We start from the raw sequence: 22776 nt of genomic DNA, 5'->3' as shown, positions 1-22776 counted from the left end.
TCCTTTTTGCTTATAATCTGCATAGAAAATCCTTTTCCATCCTCTCATCTTCTCTTCTCTGAGCACAGTGTGCACATTTCTTTAAGCAGCACAGCTGAGGTCTGTCATATGGCAGTTCTGCCACCTCTGCCTGCTCAGAGGAGTGCTCGGTCCTCTTACATCTAAGAACATATGCTGTGTCTGGACACCAGTCTTGAGCTTTGTTGCAAATCTGTCCAAATTTTAAAAAATTCCCATTCATTCTTTCTTCTTCTCTCCACAGTGATTAAGTTTTAGTACCTGTGGTTGGTCTCGAATTCATGATGTAGCCAAAGGTGACCCTAAACTGCTGATACTCCTGCCTCATCTCCTGAGTGAAGGGATTATAGGCATGAGCCATCGCTTCTGGCTTCCTGGTGCTGGGGATCAGCTCTAGGCTTAGTGTGCCCAGCCCAGGCCCCTTCTCTTAGCTTTTAAGCCATACTTTCCTGCATTAGTTATTAGGTGGTTGTTCTTGCAACTACAATGTAAGTTTTTTCTAATCCACTTCTAATTTAAATGTATGCTTCCTATAAAACATCAGAATCTCACATGAATCTAACCTTGCCTATTAGAACCTTGCATGAATTTAACCTCATTTACTTCACCATTCTTTGGCTGCTGTTGCTAAATGCTTCAAATGCACACACTATTATTGAAGGAAATCACCAGGTGTCCAGAAGTTGAGAGAAGGAAAAAAATGATGCTCTTTCGCCCTCCATCACCTGCACTGCTCACTCTTTCTTCTTCTTTTCTTTCTCTCTCTCTCTCTCTTTTTTTTTTTTTCCAAGACAGGGTTTCTCTGTGTAGCTTTTGAATCTGTCCTGGAAGTCACTCTGTAGACCAGGCTGGCCTCCAACTCACAAGAGATCCACCTGCCCGTGCCTCCTGAGTACTGAGATTAAAGGTGTGCATCACCTGGCTCTTTCTTTCTGTAGGAGGTGAGCATCCACTTAGTGGCTGCTACTATTGAAACTCTTTGCTCTCACTCTTTCTAAGACTACTTTGATTTCGTATCTGGAAAACGATCTTGGCAGACTGACTTGTTTGCACACCCACAGCATGCTAGAGATTCTGCCTATTGGCCTGCCCCCACTGCTTCTGTGAGAAGTCAACCTCTACTCCTACTGTTCTCTGGTACACAATTTATCTCTGGCTATTTGAGGGTTTTCTCTTTATCTCCACTCTTTGGCAGTTTGACTAGGGTCCTTGTTGTACTTAAAGGTTTACCAAAGCCCTGAGATTTGAGAGTTGATGTTTCACTAAACACTGGAGGAATCTGGCCATCAATTACAGAAGCACTGTCTTTAACCTGCATCCCATCCCTTCTTCGTTCCTTCTGGATGCCAGCTCTCCTTTACTCAGCTGACTGTGTCTCTAGACTGTTGAGACACTCAGACTTTTCTGGCTTTTCCTTCCCTGGTCCCCAAGTGAACCGTTCTACTGTCCACCCTGCCAACTTTGCTTCTTGACACTGTGGCTTTCAATCCTGGCATTTCCATCATAGTCTTCATGAACTTCCACTCTGCCTAAGCTTCCCATCTGTAGTCAGCCTGCCATTCTTTGAACCTTTGGACATACTTAAAGACATATTTTCAACTCTGTGGCTGTAGATGCCCATCACAGGATCATCTCTGTTCTCGTTTCTCCATACAACTAACAATTACAATGGCACACTGGCCATGTCTTCCACACTGCCATTTTGAAGAGCGGTAAGTAACTCTTATCTTCAGACTGATTTTGTGCACTGTTAGGATGGCTCTGTGTGGGTTGGATCTGAAATCCAGGACACTCTCTCTCCTCTGAATGAGATGCTTCATCAGAATGCTCAAGGAGTTAATCAATGCCCTCTAATGTGGCAGACTGGGTTTAAACTCCAGTGCTGCTATAAGAAGCACCAGTGAGTCTGCTCAGTCTTGTCATCCTGTTGATTTCTGTTGGGTTTTGCAATGTCCCCTCTACACATTCACCCAGGCTTGAGGCTCCTCCTTTCTGGGATGTGTCTTTTCAGGGCTTGCCGCTCTTGCCTAGCGACCTAGCACTCTCAGACAACATCTTTCCAACACCATAATCTTAAAAAGACATTTTCTGCTTGATTCCTTGCTACTAGGTGCCACACCATTGGGAGCTAACTGGGCATGCCTGTGAGGCCTGGACCATGCCCATGCTACGTTGCTTCCACCTTGGTTACTGGTTGTTTGGCAGCACTTTAAAAAAGCTACTTTGTAAAGTCTTATGCAACATTTATTTATAAGCCAGGGTGGCCATTCTGGGTGACACTGGGGATGTTGCCCTTCACTTATGGTGTACTTATGATATGCATTCATGGTGGCCATCTGTGTACGTGCTGGGCTGTCTTGGCACACCCTAGGAGTCTTAGTGAAGGGTAAGTTGGAGAAACAGTGACAAAATAAACTCACTCCAATTGCAAACAGTGGACAAAGGACTCACAAATGCTCAGTCTTAAGAAATTTAATCAGGAAAACAAGTTTCATTTCATCTGGCATTTGAGAAAGCTCAGGCTTATTTTTACAGCCAGGAGCTGATTTTTCGAGAAGTCTGAGTCAGTGAGCAGACAGCCTGGCAGCCTGCTTCTGCTAGAATGCAGAGAGCACAACATGGGACCTTTCATTTCACAGTGGACTCTCATGGGCCTCACAGAAACAGCCACTTTGAAAAAACATCTGAGGGCTCCATTCTGTTTTCCTAGGCGCTTCTTAACCCTTTGATATACAAACCATTGTTTTCTCAGTACTTCTTCCTTTTTTTCTGTACGAGCTCCCCCAAGTCAAGGGCTCACATACCATTCAATTCTCACTTGCTTTCATCAACTTAGTGAAATCACTTGGTGATCACAGGAAACTTGTCAGAACTACATGTGGCAACAGATGTGAGGGTCAAGTGGGGAGGGCACGTGTTCAGTTCATCAAAAGGCTTTCATTCTGCAACGGTTTTGGGTCCCCACCATGAATCTCACCCTACAGAGAGCTAAGCAATAAACACATGAACCTCAGAAACTTATCATTGGGGTCATGCACTAACTACTACAGCAGGCAGAGGGGATCTGTCCGTATCTGTCAGGAGGCGGGCTACCAACCAGCCGACAGAAGAACTAACATCAATGCCACTTGCCAAGGGCTAGAGCACACACCAAGGCAGTCCTTGCCTCTCAAAGAGGTCACAGTCTAAACGGAAGACAGAAAAGTAAGAAAATAGGTGACAATCCCATGGCTGAGGGCAAGCAAAGACTGTTCAGGACACAGAGTTCATTTGCTGCCACCCAACTAAGCCCTGGGCATTAGTTTGTTTTTGGATACTGTGCCAGCACTGGAATACAGCTGTAAGCAAGACATTGCAGGCCCAGCTCCTGACATTTACATCTTGATGGGAGAAGCTGTCAGTGAAGGTAGACAGACATTATGACTTGTATTGAGTGTCTTGAAAATGAATACTGACAATGATAGAGAATGACCCAGAGGTCCTGCTCAGGTACAGGGAAGTAGGGAAAACCCCAAGGAATGACATTTGGCTGGAGGCCAAAAGCTGGTAAGAAGCCTATGAGTGACAGAGGAGGTACCAGTGAGAAGAACCAGTACATGCCAAGGCCTGATGGTAGATATGCAAGGAGGCCAGCATGCATGGAGAAGAACGGAGCAGGACAAATGGGCTGCATGGGTCCCTTAGAACACAGACAGAAGTGAGTAAGGGTGAGCAAGAAGACAGCAGAGTCTGATCAATGTTCCCCACAGTGTCTGGGTTCTCTGAGTAGTGACATGGGTCAGGACTGGGTGGAGGAAAACAGGGAGAGCAGTCAAAAGGCTGCAGAACACTTGAGTGAATAGAGTGGAGAGCTGAAGAACTGAATGGCCAACAGAGCTGTCAGGAAGAATGCAAGACAACTTCCAGATCTGAGTGTAAGCAGCACAGCTTTATGGCAACAGGGGTGGTTAGGACAGCTACTCTTGGGTAACAGAGGTAGCCTTCAGTTATTGGGCCAAAGACGCGAAGACAGACAAAAAAATCTAGAGCTGTGTGGGACACTGGAGAAGCACACAAGTTTAATGCTCCAGAGCAGACTGGCAGGAAGAGGTGGAGTGGAGTCCAGCTACAGGTACCGTACAGGGCCAAGAAGATCTGGCCCTGGATGAATGGGCAAATCTTTGAATGAACTCTGAAATCTGGAGCCCTGGGCATGTCCTTCTGCACAAGGACAACTGGCCACACCCAGTATTCCTCTCCTGATTCTCTTCCTGCTGTAGGGTTTCCTGGTCAAGGGCCCTGTCCTTGGCCTGGCCTTTCAGCATCTCCTGCCCAGTTATGGGCTGCAAGATGGCACTTCAGGCAAGGAAGGCCAGATTGCACAATCGAGCAGCACTCTCTGCCAAAGAACCAATTGGAAGTGGGTAAGTAAGAGGCAGGCAAAGCAGGCAGTCATAGTCCTCAGGCTCCTGTGACCACCTGAGTAGTAGAGGGAGGTTCATGCCTAAGCATTCATTACACTTTCATGGTATAAAAAAGTCACCATGATAATGGAGTTTGTATCACAGCATGGGAGAATCAAAACATATCTGAGGGGGTAACTGAAACCTGGGATCCAATAGAAGACATGTCTATCACTACTACGTAGTGGTATTTGCTCCGCCCATGACCTTGAACTATGTGGCTCGAAGGGGGCGGTGCTTCTTGCCTGTGGAGGTGACCTCTTACTTGGAAAGTCAGAGAGGTCACACTCTCTTCTTGGCATGATGGGACAGCGGACAGCCAGGTGCATTCGTTCTTGGGCAGAACAGAGGACAACTTCAGCAGTTTACTCAGTTCTGTATTTCATGAGTGTATTTCCCCAACTTATATCTTAATAAATTCCCTGATACCCCTTCCTTAAGCAGACTCCCATGGATCTCTGCTAACAGCAGAGTCCCAGGGCAGTGTGTAGATACATCAGTAGGACTCGGGGAAGCAGTGCTTCTGCAGGATGGAAGAGCGATGGTTGCAAAGGGTACCACTCTCCTAACTCCCCACTCTAGGTGCACACAGGCCACTAACACAGAGGGTGGCAGCTCTGGTAAATGATACACAGCATTAACAACTAAAGGCAGCAAACAGCAGGGCTGAGGCATGGCCTCTGCTCCACCTGGATCCCTAGTGCAATGTTCTTCCATTTGTCTGGGACAACTCTTGTCAGACTCTATGCAGCACACAGTATCCACGTGGCTTTAGATAAGAGTGTGATGATAACTATTCTCCTGATTACTTCTGCTGTACTTTGAAGAGCTTAGGACAGTATCGTGTATCTGTCAGGTGCTCTGTTTGGACAGATTCATTTGAAAACAAAATTAAATTACAGTTGAATAATGGGGTGACTGGTGCAGGCACCTCACCAGGGAAATTGGACTTAGTGCCCAGAATGGAATGAGGCTGATGGTGTGCTTCTGTTTCCTCTCCCCCTTCCTCATCTGTTCTTGTCCCCCTCCCCCGCCCGCCCCCACTCAGTTCCCACCCTACTGTGTTGCAGACAGGCTCCCTGTCAGACTTTTAAGAGCCTGTCACATGGCACTGCATTAGCTAATCTGTCCACTTAAACCTAAAGTTTATATGCTGTAAAGTTCCCTCTTTGGCTTTTAAAAGGCAGCTATAAATGAGCTGTGCTTAATTCTCCCTTTCTACCACTAATTCTTTTACATCTTTACTAGAGGACAGAGCCCCAAATCACACATTCTGCTCAAAGAACTTTATCAGGCCTGTTAGTCAGCATTTACTTTAAGACACTAAAAAGTATAAAAACGCCCTCAGTGCCCATTATCACTTTCTCCATCAGTGGACTTTGTGGCTCTAATTGAAAAGAAAAAGGCTGGCCCACGCAAATGGAAGTAAATGTGTCTCTGGTGCAAAGAAGTGAGGAACGGCGGACGACAGGGACGCTGACAGCTTAGTTGGAGCTGTAATTTGGTTTGGGCCTCAGAAAACATAGTAAATTAAAGAGTGACTTACTCGTTCTTGTCCAGCTGTATCCCAGATTAGGAATTTATGTAGCTCATTTTGGTACTGGACAGTCTTGGTCATAAAGGATGCCCTATAAAGAGAGACCTGAACGATCAGAACACAGTTATTTAACACCGCTGTCCAGCCCCAGTCGGAATCATCACTGAGATTTGCACGCAGGCTCCCAGCTCCCCACTACATCCTCACCACGACCCTCTGGAGAATTCGGGGATGGTCAGACACTGGCTGCAGCCTCTGTTAAAATAAAGCATTAGGCACATATGCCTGACAGAGGAGGAAGCCTGAGTTCCCTCATCAAAGAATCAAGAAATAGTAAGCCTCCCTTGTAAAACTCAAGGTGCTGTCACTCAAACAGGTGGGTGTTACAAACAAGCTTTCTTTAAAATAAGGCTTATTTTATTATTGTGAGGCTGTTTGGTGAGTGTGCACATGCACCCATTGTACTTATAAGGCAAGCACTTTTACCTGCTGAACTATTTCACCGGCCCCATGAGAAAGCTGTCTAAAGATGAACATGCTCAGGGACCTGTGCACTAGTCAAAACACCTCAGACCATTTTGGATTTCTCTTCCAGTTCTTGAACCACAGGCCACATAAACAGGTAAGAACCAGGGCAACAATGGAGCTCAAAGAATTATGATGCCAAACAAAGGAGGGCAAGGAGGGCTTCTGGGACAGTTGAACCAAGGCGACAGTGACCTCTGGACTGGATGATCACTGCTTCAGGAACACAACATGCTTCTCAGCTGAGGCTCAACGGCAGCCATGGGATACTTCCCAGCCCATGGTCACAGCCAGTTTCTGTTATTTGGAGGCCCTAGGCATTTTGCAGGACTGTGAAACTACCAAGTGCCTGTGCATTTCTGAGGAGCCCCAAGGCCATAGCACAAGCCTGCCACTCTCAAGTCCCTTTGTAGCCCAAGCTAGCCTTGAATTCACAATCCTGCCTTAGCTTCTGAGTGTTGAGATTTAGGTATGAGTCAGCATACCAGGCCTGAGATGTACTCTTAAACTACACCCAATCACTGCAATCTAGACAATGAACTCAATGGTTGGACATTCTCAGACTTGCAAGAGCCTTAATTAGAGGTAATCTTCAAGAGAGTGCATTAGGAGGACTTCTGGAAGAATACTGAGCTCCTCAAGTATCAGAATTCTTAGAAACACTTATGTAAATTCATGGCCCAGCAGGCAGCCTCCCAAATGGCTGTTAAGGATGGAAAGTTAGGGAGAAGCGAGACCCTGCTGCTGTAGGTGCTGTCTGTCCCATGGAACCCCAGGGAAAGCGAACTTTAGGGTAAAGGTTTAAGTTCAAGTATTAGGAACTTTTAGTGAGTCACTCTGACTAAATCAGGGTAGGCAACAGGATTCCTCACTTCAGAAAGATCTGGCAGTCAGAGGCCACAGCATTGGAGAAGGTGAAGAGAGAAGACATGTCTCCATGGATGTTACTGTTCAAAGGCAGCCCAGGAAAGGTTCAGTGGAAACTCTCCAACAAGTCCACAAAGATTACCACTCAGCTCTGATAACTGTATTGTGGTGCTACAAGAACAGGAGAGCAAGTGGCACACACGTGTGACTGTAGGATGGACAGAACGCTGAGGAAGGAAGAGGCAAGGATCAAGAGTTGTTTCCTTAAGCTCAGAACTCACACACCAAGTCCAACCTGCCTTCAGCCAGTTCCTTTAATGAGTCAGAGGACACAAACACAGCCCTGAGGTCTGCAGTGTCTGAGAATGAGCCCAGCACCCCACACAGCTCTCACTGCACATCCCCCCAAGCCACCCACACAGCTCTTCCTCTGTAGCAGGGCACTGTCTGCAGCTTCTCTTGGCTGTCCTGGAGCTTAGTCAACAATTACTGGGGTTGCCCACAGGCTACCTGGCAGTCCATCACACGCACGCACGCACGCACGCACGCACGCACGCACGCGCGCCTGCCACAGCATAAAGAACAAAGTGTCACTCAAGTGTAGAGGTCAGAGAAGGCTCTGCTCTAGCTTGGCCAGAGCATAGCAGAAGGAAGTGGTGCAGTAGGGCAGGACTGCCTTGTTAGGGTCCTGCCTGCCTTCTGTTCAGTCACCAGCCTCAAGCCCTGTACTAGCCACAGGGGTCAAGCAAAACCTGAGATTGCTGCAGACCCTCACTCTGTTCCCCTACCCCAGGAGCCTTTGCAGTGGGTGGGGTGTCTCTGCCGCTCACTCATGGGTTGGCTTCTTCCAACCTCCCAGTCCCAGTCTGTCACTCTTTCACCTTTCCTCTTTTGAGCCCTGTTATGTCTTGTCTTTAGAGCACCAAGCATCCCTGATCATTGTAAGAGAGTGAGATCCTGCCTTTCCTCCAGTCACTTTACCCTGACATACAGATGTGGTTTCTCTCTGTAGTAGTAGCACTCCAGACTAGAGGCAGACTTGGGAGGGACACTGCCTGCTGCCTCTCTCAGTGGTCCCTGCTGGGTTCTGGGCTAACACCAGGGCAGAGGTTGCCTACCAGACTCAGTCATGATTTTTTGCCAAAGCTACAGCGCTATCTACTGAGGACAGCACTTTTCAAAATTGAACTAACTAGACAACTTTATCACATAACACAGTGTCTAACCCTACATTGGTCCTAACTTCTAAGTTGTCAGTCACAGACACCAAGCCTGCCTTTAACATCATGTGATTACGTCTGTCTTTCATTAACTTGCACCCAATTTTGCAGTAGAGTTGTCTGGCTCTTCATTTTACATTCAATCTATACCCAAACCTTGGCCCCTGAATCTATAAATTGGACCCTAATCTTTGGGTGGCTTTACTCCAATTTCCTGCCATCATCACTTCAACTCTAGGATCACTCCTCTAATGTTCAAGTTAAATGATGCAGAGGGTACGATAACTTCAGTGTCTTGCATTTTGAAAAACGGGCATTGGCTCCCTGCCATTCAAAGGATACATTTCTATTTCCCAGCCTGCCATTTACTTGTCTGAGAACCTTATTTTTCACTACTAAACTGTCTCTCTTCAGTCTGCCTAGGCAGATCTTATTACCTCTTTCATCTAAAATCCCTACTAGCATTATTTCCTAAAGCTAGAACGCCTTTCATATGCTTCTCCATTTTTCATGACATTCTAAAAATATGACTTTCACGCACATCAAGTAGTCACGATCTTTGGTCAGAGTACGTGTTCCCAATGAAAATACTTGCTACAAGGTGTTTTAAAAATTTCCTTTCTTTAACTTCAGCAACTTGTTTAGGTCTCCCGGAATATTGATGTGCAATGGCATCACTGCAGACTCCCTACTTTGAGCCCTTTCTGGGCTCAAGAGGTGCGGTTACTCTCACTGTGTATTCTAAAGACAAACAACTCAGCACATCTTCAAAAGGCCACGATTTAAACACCCTGGATATCAAGTTATACGTGTTGATGACACACTGCCAGACACACACCAAAATGGACATGAAGAGACGAACACAGATGTCCCTTATAGTTCCTCTAACAGAGACATCAAAGGTCTTTGGAAGGTATAGGACAATGCAAAAACCATTTGGGGCTCAGTGAGAATTTGCTGAACAGAGGGGACATCTATCTAGAGTATAGTCTTTAAGCCTCTGTTGTCTGTGCACGGTGGTACATGTTTATAATCTCAGCATTTGGGAGACTAAGGTGGGAAGATCTTCAGTTCTAACAGAAGTCTTAGGAGTACCCACCAATTCTGTGGTGTCCGTATACCCTACAGTGGATAACATCGCTCACCATGTCCCTACACTCATCTGATGATGATGGCACACTGTAGCTGCCCCCCACTCACACCAGCAGGTGCACAAAAGGGTCATTTTCGGCCCATACAAATTCTTTATTTTCTCTACCTTGGTCATATATTCAAAGTGATTTTTGGAAAACATTGAAAATCTAGGAAAATGTTTATTTAAACAGAAAAATATCTAAAGAGTTTCATCTCTCCTTTCCTATATTTTTAAGAACATAATCCTTTCACATCATAAACAATAAAATCAACAACAACAACAACAACAAAACAACAACAAAAAAACCTGGCTGCTTCAGCTAAGTGTTGGCTGCTCTCATGTCGGCTTCCTGTTTGCTCATGTGCGTACCTATTTAGCTAGACTGTAAGCATCTGGTCTGTGAGCGTCTAGACTGTGAGGGTCTGGACGATGAGCCTTCTTCATCACTGCTCAGGGGACAGAGCCATGAATAGGACTGCTGAGATCCAAGGCCAGCCAACAGAATCCCAGCTGTCTTGTCTTATTCAACATTTGAGCTTCCAAAGTCTTGTACCAACACAGGCAAGAGGAGTTAAGACCCTATCACTGTCTCTGAGAAACTCAACTGGGAGAGGCGGTCACAGGGACAGAGATGTATAAAGGCAGCTTTTCTGGAGATACAAGAGCTACCGTGAGAAGCCAGGACCAGAGATGGTGATTTGAAGATGAAAGGAGAGAGTACAATGATGGGCCTTGAAGATGGGAGAAGATGGGCCACAAGTCAAGGCAGTCACTAGGAGCTGCACTAGGCAAGGCAACAGTTTCTCCCCTCACAACTCCTAGGAGGAAGCAGCTTGGCCAACACCCTGAGTTTAGAGTTAGGGAAAGCTGATTTTGGACCACTGATATCCAGGACTAGAGGTGAAAACATCTGTGTTCTTCAAAGTGCTGTAGTGATTGGTCATGGCAGCTGGAGGAGACAAACACATGACAGACTTTCTGAGGAGCAAGGGTTGTTGTTCCTGGAAGTTAGGAGGGGACGGTGTAGATACCATAAAGAGCAAGATGGCACCAAAGCAGAACACAGCAGCCAGCCCTGCGTCAGCTGGGTTAGACAAGGTAGGGTAGGTACAGTGTTAGGAGGCCACAGAGAAGGCTTTAGGCAGTGAGGAGACCACTGGGGATGAGAGCATTCTGTAAGCCAGTGCCTCTCCACAGAGGGATCTTTCTGCCCTGGCTGCAGAGTACTACTGCTGAATGAACACACTAACAAACCACTCCCTCTTTTGAAACCGAGCCATGTCTAAGCATGATGCTGGTAAAATCAACTACTTGGAGGTTTCGTGGACAAATTTTACTTATGGCTTATCTGTGTACCATTTGAACTCAACCACATGCTTTAGAAAACGAGAGCTGGGCCTGGCTACACTGACAGAAGAACCAATGCTAGCTACATCCTTAGTGGACCATGGTGTGGGCGATGGACCTTGCAGGGCGGAGACACAAAGTGAGCCGACACCGGGGAGTCCTAAGCTAGGGCTGGGGAGACGGCTCAGCAGATAGGAGCACTGGCTGCTCTTCCAGAGGACCAGGGCTCGGCTCCCAGCACTCTCTAAGTTTAGTTCCAGGGGATCTTCTGAACCCCACTATGTCTGCACACATGACACACATCAACTCAGGTAAGCACAAACATATGCACACGGTTTATTTTTAAAAAAACACATAGGATGGAGTGAACAGGACAGAAAAGGAACAAGGGAGGGAAGGTTAAGAGGCCCCTAAAATGATCCTGCACAAAGATGGGTAGGCTTGATGGGAAGAGGTAGACAGAAGTTGGAGACTGATATCCAAGAACCACAGGGCTTTGACTGGGATGAGGAAGGGAGCAGTCTCATCAAGTCTGAGGTAGTTTTTCAGGGGCTTAGGCAAATGTGTGCTGAACTAGTTCAGCCATTTCCAAACTGTAATTGTGGTCCTCAGGTTTCTGAACAGGTAATAAGATCCTGATATGCTTAGTGCCTCACCTGTACAATAAGGATATACTGCCATCCTTCTCCAGCCATCCTCTCCTGGAAACCCAATCTTATCAGTTTCTTCAGAAGTACCACAGGTTTACATGAGCACAAGTAGACAGTCTCTCTCAAACCCTCACTATTTTTCAAACACTGATGAGAATACTCCACACCGATTTTTTTCCTTCTACACTGCACATACCTCATCCAGTAGATTATGAATATGCATTTTCAAGTTGCTTCACTGTACTTTATATAATCAGAACAGACCCAATGAACAGTGTCACAGGTGTTACCTGTAGTTTGGAATTTACAGGGGCTATCTGTAGGCTAGAGTCCTAGAAGTGGAGCTGTTGGGCAAGACTGAAGGAGACAACCAATACAAATGGGTGAGAAGCAGACCTTTAAGGGAGTCTTCCAGCCTGGTTGACTAGTTTTGATAGTATGTGCCACAAGATGAGTCAACTTCCTTTTCTTTACCTCAACTATTTCATGTGAAAATGAGGAATGACTTCCTAGCTCTTTCCCCAAGGTTCATTTATTTAAGGCTTTGGTACCCAGCATGGCCTCACTGAAATGTGCAATGGACCTCAGACAGGTGAGACCTAACTAGGTCCTTAGGTCTTGGGGGCATCTCTCAAAAGAGACAGAATCCCCGATTCCTCTTGCTCTGCTTCTCAGCCATGAGGTCGGGAAGCCTGTTCTACTACAGTCTCCTCCCCTGCTGTGTTGCCTCCGCTCGCTCGGTACTGAGCCAACGCACAACGGGGTCAACTGACCCTCCAGAGCAGCCTCCAAAACTGTAAGGCAAAACAAGTGTTCTCTCTTTTTATAATTACCTCAGCTATTTTGTTGTAGTGACAGAAAACTGACTAACACAATAGGGCTTTAAAAGTTTGCCTGGAGATAAGAGGAAATAGCAAGCCATTTTAAATAAACAAAGAAGTTAGGCAGCGGTAGCACACGCCCTTGATCCTATCACTTAGCAGGCAGGATCTCTGTGTGTTCAAGGCCACACTAGGGAACACAGCCAAGCATGGTGACACCCGCCATTAATCCCAGTACCAACCATAGAGGCCTGGAGGTCTGTACAGACAAGACAGAAAGTGAGAGCTGTGTAGGAAGAGGAAGTGAGATAGCTGGGCTAAGAGAGTCAATGAGAAGGCAAAGAGAGCCAATGAGAGGGCAGAACAGCAAGGCAATAAAGGTGCGGGTAGACAGGAAGTAACTTGCATTTGGAAGCTGCAGTGTTGGTGAAGTAAGGTTGGCTGGTGGCTTTCCCTATTTCCCTGATCTAAGGCTTTCACCCCTATATGTGGCTCCGTGTTTTTTATTTAATAAGACCAGTTAGAAATTCGTCTACAGTTCTGGTGAGCCTTGATTATAAACTTGACACAGTCCCAGAATAATCTAAGAGGATAAGTCTGTGAGAGACTGTCTTGACTGATGATTGATGTGGGAGGGCCCATCCTACTGTGGGTACCATCATTCCTAGGCAGTTGGGAGCTGGAGCAATGCTCAGCTGTTAAGGACATTTCTTGCTCTTCCAGAACACCCCCAGTTAAGTTCCCAACGCCCCCCAAAAGTGACTCACAGCCACCCAGTCCTTTACCTTCATGGGATCGGGCATCTTTTCCTGGCCTCCACAGACATCCCCCACATATGTGGCATATATTTATTCAGGAAGATTGAAAGACTAGAAAGATAGAGTCCTAGTGGCATAACACAACACTGCAATGGAGAAAAGGCTCAGTTGGTAAAGTGCTTGCCAAGCAAGCATGAGAAACTGAACTTGAATGCACAGCACCCATGTAAAAAGCTATGTGTGGTAGGGTGTGTCTCTAATCCCAGCACTAAGGAGAGGGAATCTGTAGTGGGTAGCTGTTCCAGCTTTGACCTGGAAGTACTACCCCCAGTGAGGCTTCTGGTAACTGTCACGCCTACGGGGGGGGGGGGGGGGGGGGGAAGCCATTAAAACCCGAGATCTGGATGTCCCAGTTCTCTTGGTTCCTGGTAATACTGGATGTTGAATGGTAGACTGAGCACAGTTCTCCGGAGAATACCGCTGGACTGCACTTCACCTCTCCTGGACCCTGTAACCTACCCTTTTACTTGTTATAAGTTACCGCCCAAAATAAACTTCCCTTTTAATTACATGGAGTTGCCTTAACATAGGAGTCAGGTGATTCCTAGGGCTCACTGGCTAGCCAGTCTAACTAAATTGGTGAACTTCAGGTTCCAAGAGAGATTCTGTCTCAAAAGATAAGGTGGGAAGTGTGAGACCAAAATGAGCCATCTTAGAAATAAGACCAAAATGCTTTCACCCTAAAACTAAGGCCTAAGATTTCTCCTTTTAGGAATAGGCCATTAGTTACTGAAACCAGTCAGTTCAGATTCCAGAAACAAGGAAGTGTAAAAGTACAGAGTCACAAGATAGTCACGAGGTAATGCCTGCCAGACTATGGAATGTCCTCTCCCTGGTTTCCAGGGTAACTGACCACAGAAATGTCCCCACCTGAGGGCAGCCAATGAGAAATGGTGGCGGGCAACCACTCCCTTAGAAGTAATTTCTAGAAGTCCCTAGAAGCGAGCCAATCAGAATTGTATCCATACTAGCACCCCTAAATGATGTAACCTTGTGACTTTTCCCTTTAAAAGCTGAGCTTGCAGACAGGTGGGCGCTTCCTCCAGCCTCCACTGCGTTGGATGTATTGGATAAAGTCCCTGCCTTGGCTTGTATTGCTTTTGGATATCCAGAATTAAACCTTGCTTTTGCATTCCGGCATGCTCGTCTTTGGTGGTCTCTCTGGGGGTCACGATCTGGGCATAACATTTGGGGGCTCTCCGGGATCCCCAGAGACTCCCCCGCTGGGACACCTAAGAGCTCCGGAGGTCCATCTGCACCGATCGGTAAGAGCGCTCCATTTTCTTGTCTTTGCTTTCCTTTAACTTTCATTTTCTTTTTTTTTTTTTTTTTTTTTTTCTTTTTGGTTTTCCGAGACAGGGTTTCTCTGTGTAGCTTTGCGCCTTTCCTGGAGCTCACTTGGTAGCCCAGGCTGGCCTCGAACTCACAGAGATCCGCCTGGCTCTGCCTCCCGAGTGCTGGGATTAAAGGCGTGTGCCACCACCGCCCGGCAACTTTCATTTTCTTATCCGAAGCCAGCGGTTGAATCTGACAGGCTCACCTTGGCGGACACGCCTGTAAGGTGACCCTGGAGGAGTTGGAAGACGTTCCAACCCCTCATCAGGACGCAGGGGTCCTCACAGGTCCCCCCGTCATAGGACGCCCGAGAGGGGTCCGTCTGGGGATCGGGAGACTCTGTTGAATTCTTCCTGTCCCATCCGTAGGTCTTTGGCATTATCGAGGCTCCCTCTCCGGACTCTCGTCTGCCTAGACCATCTGTAGGGCCCTTGTTCTTCCTTTTTGTCTGCCTATCTTGTTCGTCAGTGTTATTTGTTATACCTTCATAAATGTATAAATGTGTGAGAACTGTGGCCACATGTGTAAGTGTTTTATGCCTGAGCTTGTGTGTGCATTGGGACTTGTGGGCTGGATTGCCAGCCGAAGGGATGGAGACCCCTTCGGTGGTTGAACTGGCACAGACTAACCTAACATTGCTTCCTTGCTCTCTTGACCAGAGCACAGGCAGCAGGCAGCAGAAAACTTGCAATGAGTCCGGCAGGCAGCGGCTGCACAGCTGCTACTTCGGGGACCCAGGGTGCCGCTGAGAGGGCTAGGCAGCCCGTGAGCATCACGGGGCCTAGATGCAGCGGGTTCAGGGCCCCAGCTCGCTCAAAAAGCTGTGGAGTAGAGGCTTGGCTGCATGGGAACTAGGCATGGCTTTGTGCTAGAGCGGGCTGTGAGCACTGTGGGGCCCAGATACAGCCAGCAGGTTCTGGCTGGGCTCCTGTGTGGACATGGGGCAGAGCTGGCAGGAGCCAGCAGGAGCCTCAAGGAGCTCAGTGTGGGGGCTGGTGGAGAACTAACTGCCCCTCCAGGGTCACAGCTGAGGAGTGGCCTATAGGTCTCTGGGCCCAGCCAGGGCATGGAGTCATCTTTTGTCTCCATGGTGCAAGCCTTCCCCGTTCTCTTCCATGCTGTTGGGTGGGGCTCCCAAGACCTGCCCTGGGGCTAAAACCTAATCAAGGTCTGGCTCCAAGAATGGAATGTCACCAACAGTTTCTTGTCTGCGGTACAGTGCTGATGCAAATTGAGTTATTCTTGTTATGGTATATGCATGTATTTCTGTTCTTGTTTAAAATATTGTAACTTTACAATATATTCTAGAGTACTGAGGGAAATCACAAGAAAGACTTTGGTAAGAGTTTCTGTTTTAAAGGAAAAGAAAAAGCGCAATTTGTCTGGAGTAAATGTCTGAGGGATCAAAGGAATGGACTGAGGGTATATGGAAGGTTGTAGAAGGTCAGAGGGGATGTGATGTAAACTGTTTGTTATGGTTTCTTATACCTGCAAATACTGAATTTAAAGTTAATTCTTGTTGGTTTTCATCTTAAGAATGGCTAATGATTCTGCAAACTGCTAATGTGTGTATGTATACAGGTATGTGACTTGAAAATGTAAGCAAGCTTTAACTGTATGTATGTATGTATGTATGTATGTATGTATGTATGTATGTGTGTGTAACTTGGATCCAACTGTGTGTATGTGTGCAAGTAATTATTGTTTAGAAAAACGAGCTTTAAACAGCAACCATGTGGCTCCCTCCATCTTGGCTGGTGACCTCATGGGCAGCCATGTGGCTGGTAGCCATCTTTTACTAAGGTTATAAAGATCTACTCGGGTTAACACCTAATACTTATGTCTTTACCAAGTGTTCAACAGCAAGTTTCTAGAGAATTTAAATAGATGGCAACATATGTTTAATAAATAAGGTATTTGATTAATATTAAAGCTGCACATCAATGCTTTTATACACAGGAATATACCTTGCTCTGGCAGCCAAACTTTGTAACATAAAGGAATCATAGGAAACAGCTGAGGTTTGCAAATGTATGGCAGGACTAGAGTTCCAAAAAGAGTCTAGTTGCAGTGGTGGACCTTAGCAGTTTTAAAAAATTCCAGTGCCAAGTGATGATCACCGGAAACACCAGCCATAATAAAATGGAGCAGGCAGGCTATGTATGTGCTGCCAAAGGTAGGGTCAAAGAAATCATCCAAGCCTCTAAGTAAAAGAACCAAAGAGATTATAAATGAATCCCTGATATTGAACTTGGGGATTGTTTGCACTTTGGAGCTTGGTTTTTCTTTACACAGATTGTAGTGATGCCATGTTTTCTCCCCCTTAAAGTAAAAGAAGATACTTTATTGTTGATATTACAGAAGACATTTGAGAGATCGTAATCTTTTAAGAACAGTTTTTATAGTTAAAAACCAATGGCTTAAAAAATGTTTCTTCTTACCCAAGGTACGTTCAGGCTTAAGAATGTTGTATAATGATATTTTGTTTTGGTTTCTTTACTGAACCTGTATTTGATGCTAGAAGAGCTTCAACTTAAAAGCATTGTTTTTAGGCTACTTTTGTGCATATGTTTTTAGGGTTGAGCTTGAAACAAGTAATTAGAAACAAAGTTTGTCTATTCAGATATACCTGGACAGCCCTCATACTTCAGAGATCTGCAGAATATGGCATTTAAATGTTGATCTACATCACACAGGCTTCCAGATCCTAGTAGTGACCCAAGGTCTCCAAAGAAGATTACGTATGAGGCACCACAACGTCTCTGCCTGAAATATGACAACGCTGACCACAGGGCAAGATGCCCCAGTACACCTGCCGCCAGGACCCAGCCCAGACTGTGGACAAGCAGTAGGACACTGGAATTGATTGCACCCTTTTGCGTGATCAAGGTCAGTCTTCCATGTCCCTATTACACAGGAAAAATACTCTGCCTTATGGACCTGATGGCGGAAGAAGATTTATGCTGTTCTGACTGGTGCCTCCAACGCTATGGAGACCTGGGTAGGGATTGGTCCCTGTAATTTTTAGGATTGGAAGTTTCTTGGTCTGCACTCAGATATAGTTTATCCTTCTCAGATTTCTGATAGTACAGATGGCTGGGCTAGCTCTAACTTTGTCAGCATGGCAGCATCAACCAGATCCTCGTGCAAGGCTATAGCTATCTTGTTAGCTCACTTTTAGGAAAATGTTCTAAGATATAAAAGTTTAAGTAAGTCATAATGTTTCAGATTACTCTCCTGTTCTATGTTTCAGAGCTTAACATTTAGGAGCTCTGATGAACTGGTAGAGCAATGACTACTTACTATTCAGTCACAAGCTCAACATTTTGGATTTGTTTTAGATGTCATATTTAAATGTAACTTGTTGGGACTCAAAGGTATGAGTCCACTTCTGCTGTTTTACAAGATACCCATTACCTGCTTTGTCTACAATATGGATTTCAGTACAGATTGGTAACACTAATGTATCTAAAACTTTTATGTCATTTTGTAAGTAGGCCTCAAAGAATCAAAAGAGCCATAAAAACCTAGACCCATTTCACAGAGGTTGAAAGGACCCCAGATAAGTATTCCTAAAGATGGTATTTTTCCTCTCTTCTGGTCTTGGGACTACTGATTTTCCCATTACTAAGGGTATGGACCTAAGGGTTCCAAATAAGTTCATAAATTTTAACTTCTGTTCCTAGTTTAAATTTGTCTCAACAGATTTCTACTCAGCTGGCAGTCACCTCCAGGTTTCAGTCGCTGACTCCACTGCTCCAGACGACTGTGAGCTCCAGACTTGCTAAAAGCTGACGTGGACCAGCCCAGCTAACATGGTTCTTCCCTGTCCCTATGGGGTCAGGCAGCTACATGCTTCTGACAAATGCCCCCTTGCCCAGTCTTTGACTAGCTTTTCAGCCTTTTGGGGCCCCCTGACATCGGCGCCCCAATGCCAGCTCGAAGCAGTTCCAGAAGAGAATACATCACCCATATTCCCTGTTCAGAAAAGGCTGAAATGCTGAGTCAAAATGAAACTCCCTGGCATAGAGACAAGATGGCTAACTATACATGGCCATTATTAGAGAGGGATACTTAGGAGCTAACTGTCCAAAACCCATGATTGGGTTCCATTAGGCACATGAGAAGGGGGAAATGTGAGACCAAAATGAGCCATCTTAGAAATAAGACCAAAATGCTTTCACCCTAAAACTAAGGCCTAAGATTTCTCCTCTTAGGAATAGGCCATTAGTTACTGAAACCAGTCAGTTCAGATTCCAGAAACAAGGAAGTGTAAAAGTACAGAGTCACAAGATAGTCACGAGGTAATGCCTGCCAGACTATGGAATGTCCTCTCCCTGGTTTCCAGGGTAACTGACCACAGAAATGTCCCCACCTGAGGGCAGCCAATGAGAAATGGTGGCGGGCAACCACTCCCTTAGAAGTAATTTCTAGAAGTCCCTAGAAGCGAGCCAATCAGAATTGTATCCATACTAGCACCCCTAAATGATGTAACCTTGTGACTTTTCCCTTTAAAAGCTGAGCTTGCAGACAGGTGGGCGCTTCCTCCAGCCTCCACTGCGTTGGATGTATTGGATAAAGTCCCTGCCTTGGCTTGTATTGCTTTTGGATATCCAGAATTAAACCTTGCTTTTGCATTCCGGCATGCTCGTCTTTGGTGGTCTCTCTGGGGGTCACGATCTGGGTACAACAGGAAGAAACTGAAGAAGCCTTTCTGTGTTAACTTCTGGATTCCACATGCAGAAGCACACAGTACATGTTTCTGGTGCTACTCTTATGATCAGGCCTAGTAATACTTATGTGTGTGGTTTGATATCCTGACTAAGGATAGCCTTTCTTTTAAATGCCAATCAAATGATGACCCTCCAGTCTCCAAGCTTGGACACCCTTCATCCCCATTAGATCAGACAGGTTAATTTCCATACTTAGAGAACAGGGTCTCCAATAGGAAGAAGCTTAAAAAAAATGCAACTTCAGCCAATATCAACCCTTAAGATTAAGGTATTGCAAAGTGGGTGTGGTGGCTCACAACTATCACCCTGGTTCCTAGGAAGCAGAGGCAGAAGGAACATTGAAGTTTGAGGCCAGCCTGGGCTACATGGTGAGTTGCAAGCCAATCTGTGCTATAGAGGGAGACCCTGTTTCAAAAACTAAGAACAAATCTTCAAAGAGATAATCTAAGTCTCAAAAGGAGAAATTAAGGCCGAAAAGAAAGAGGAAGAAGTTAAGGTGACATGGGGAGGACAGGGAGCCCCTTATTGAGAAGGTCTTTTCAGCAAGATTATGAGCTATGTTTACAGTCAAAATATGTTTTGGTTTGTGACCTAAGCTTAACAAGGCTTTCTTTGACCCATGTTTTTATGTCCTGGCCTGTGGACCTGTACCATGCATTTTGTAAACCACTTTATAAAGTCTTATAGCCAACAACAGGAATAAGTAAACTTTTCTACCTATTTCTTTTTTTTAGATCTTTGAATAATGTAAGTGAATGTAACTTACATTCACTTCAAAAGCTATCAAATTCATATCAAGAACAGCTAAGACGTGGCAATGTGGCTCTGTAGAGAAGCTAGTGGCTGTTCTCCAGTGTGCACTACTGTTCTTGTACACATCTAACATCCACTCTCAATGCTCTGTGCCTACATCTGTATCAAAGCCTTTCTTTAGTAAACTCCAAATCTGCTTCAGAAGAAAAACAGATAAGGGCTAGTGAGATGGTTCAGTGTGTAAAGGTGCTTGCTGCAAAGCCTAAAAACCTTGGTTCCATCTCCAGGACCCACATGGGAACTGCAAATCGTGCCCTGACCTCCACATATGTGCTATGTCATAGGCACTCCTGACACAAGAGTAAGTGTGGTAGTTTGAATAGGAATGGTCCCCATAGACTAATGTATTTGAATGCTTGGTCCATAGGGAATGGCACTATTAGGAGGTGTGGCTTTTGGAGTAGGTGTGGCTTTGATGCAGGAAATGTGTCACTAGGGGCTGCGCTTTGAGGTCTCAGAAGCTCAAGCCATTTCACTTCCTGCTGCCTGTGGACTCAGATGTAGAACTCTCAGTTACCTCTCCAGAACCATGTGTGCCTGCGTGTTGCCATAATGACAATGGACTAACATCTGAATTGTAAGCCAGCCCCAATTAAATGTTTTCCTTTATAAGAGCTGCTATGGTCATGGTATCTCTCCACCACAATAAAACCTTAAGACAATAAGTAAAGCATTACAAAACTTTAAGATACTAGAATCTTAGAGACAGCAGACTAAAGGGTCAATTATATTTAAACATAAATAAATAGAAATATGAGTCTGAGAAAGTAAAGGAATAGGAAAACAACAAATCCAGAGCCTTCATGGCCCAACAAACACTTTAGCACATACATGAAGCAAGAAGATGGGGCAGAATACAAAAACACAACACAAACCAAAAACTTCTATCACTTTTATAAATGTTCCAATATTGCACGTGAAAGTCCTATTTCACGTTCAAGAAACTTGGTAAACTCAGGGGATATTATACACTTTGCATTATCAGGATAAACTAGCCAGACAAGAGATAAATAGTGAGCTCCCAAAGCAGCTAGAGACTAAAGCCATACACATTCCATATATACAAGTCATAGGTAGGGATGGTAAAGGTGGGACAGTCAGCAGAAACACAGGTACCAGGGCCCAACAGAACAGTGCATTATAAAGCGCTAGAAGAAGCAAATAAGGCACTGCCTAAGTTGTAGTACACATCTGGAACAAATGCTCCTCCAAAGTGAGGAGGGGAACCACTGCAGTCCATGAGGACCAAGTCCACAGGAGCTAAAACACTATGTACAAGGTGGATGGTAAGACTGTCACAGCATAAAGGCAAACTCTGAAGGGAATGCAGAGCCTGAAACTGGAATGTGCACTTGGAGATTTGTAAGGAAGAACCAGCACTCTAACCAATCTTTCCCAGGATGGAGGGAAATAACTCCAGGGTGGTGGGAGCTCATCAGTGCTGGCAAAACTCACCCAGGATTCTACACTGTGCTTGAGGAACTAATGGAGCCAAATAAAACATGGGGCTTCAAGGACAAACCAACAATTAATTTTAGCTGATCTCAAACTTGTCTAACATCAACACCCTCCTACTCATTAATGTCTTGATTAAAATAGCACAATGCAATTAAATGAAACAATTGTAGCTGGCAACATGACCTGGCCATGAACACATTTAATATCTCCTTAATATCCTTTCTCTTGCTAACGCACTGCCATTTAAACACAAGCCCAGAAGCATGGTGGCGCATGTCTGTGATCACAGCACTCAAGGCTGAGGCAGGAAAAATCTGAATTTAAAGTCAGCCTGGGCTACATAAACAGTTTCAGATCAGTGTGTGCTACATGGCAGGACTCGTTGTCAAAAACAGAAACAAACAAACAAACCAAAAAGAAAAAGAACAAAACAAAACAAAAAACAAACAAACCAAAGAAACCAACATAAAAGCACCCCTAAACATCAAAACATCATAATCTGAAGTATCTAGAACAGAATTTAGGCTTAAAAGGTGAAAGATGGCAAGAGGTTATCACAGGGTAGAGGAAGTGGGTATTCTGAAAAGTCAAACCCTCTAGAAAGAAAAACATATCTGGCATGCTTTCTCAACCTGTCTAATGAAGACGCTGCAGCTCAAACTATTTAAAGTAGTAGACACAGGGAGTATCTTCACAAACAATGTTAACTTGGAAAGTAGTGTGTCTTCGGATTGTGTAAGTGTCAAAATTTCTCAGGACTGGGGCCAGCAAGATGGCTCAGTGAGTAAAGACGATTGCCACGTGAGCTTGCAATCCATGTTCACTCCCCAGGATGCAAGTAAAGGTGGAAAAGGTGGACTGAAAGAACCATTTCCAGAAAGCTGGGGTCGGAGAGCCCCTAAACGACAGCAACAACAACGTCGGACAGCTATTCAGGCAGGAAGGTTTGTGCCATACAAGTACAAAATGTGCCCTGCCAAACCCCACACCCACATAAAAAGCCTGGTGTGGTGGTATGAGCTTACAATCGCAGTGCTGGGGGGATCTCTGGGGCACA

The 22776-nt window shown here is 45.4% G+C and overlaps 1 protein-coding gene across 1 annotated transcript in view; it reads right to left on the bottom strand.

Moving 5' to 3' along the window:
- Rab22a (RAB22A, member RAS oncogene family) overlaps window positions 1-22776 on the bottom strand; it is a 53826-nt gene that overhangs the window by 9178 nt on the left and 21872 nt on the right. The window contains exon 3 of the mRNA XM_028893781.2: window positions 6007-6088. Coding sequence (XP_028749614.1) covers window positions 6007-6088 — 82 coding nt within the window. The remainder of the gene's footprint in view (window positions 1-6006; window positions 6089-22776) is intronic.

The sequence above is a fragment of the Peromyscus leucopus genome, chromosome 4, assembly GCF_004664715.2.
Source record: "Peromyscus leucopus breed LL Stock chromosome 4, UCI_PerLeu_2.1, whole genome shotgun sequence".
Taxonomy (NCBI): Eukaryota; Metazoa; Chordata; class Mammalia; order Rodentia; family Cricetidae; genus Peromyscus; species Peromyscus leucopus.
Note: the sequence above shows the minus strand (reverse complement) of the source record. Positions and strands in the feature narration are given on the sequence as shown.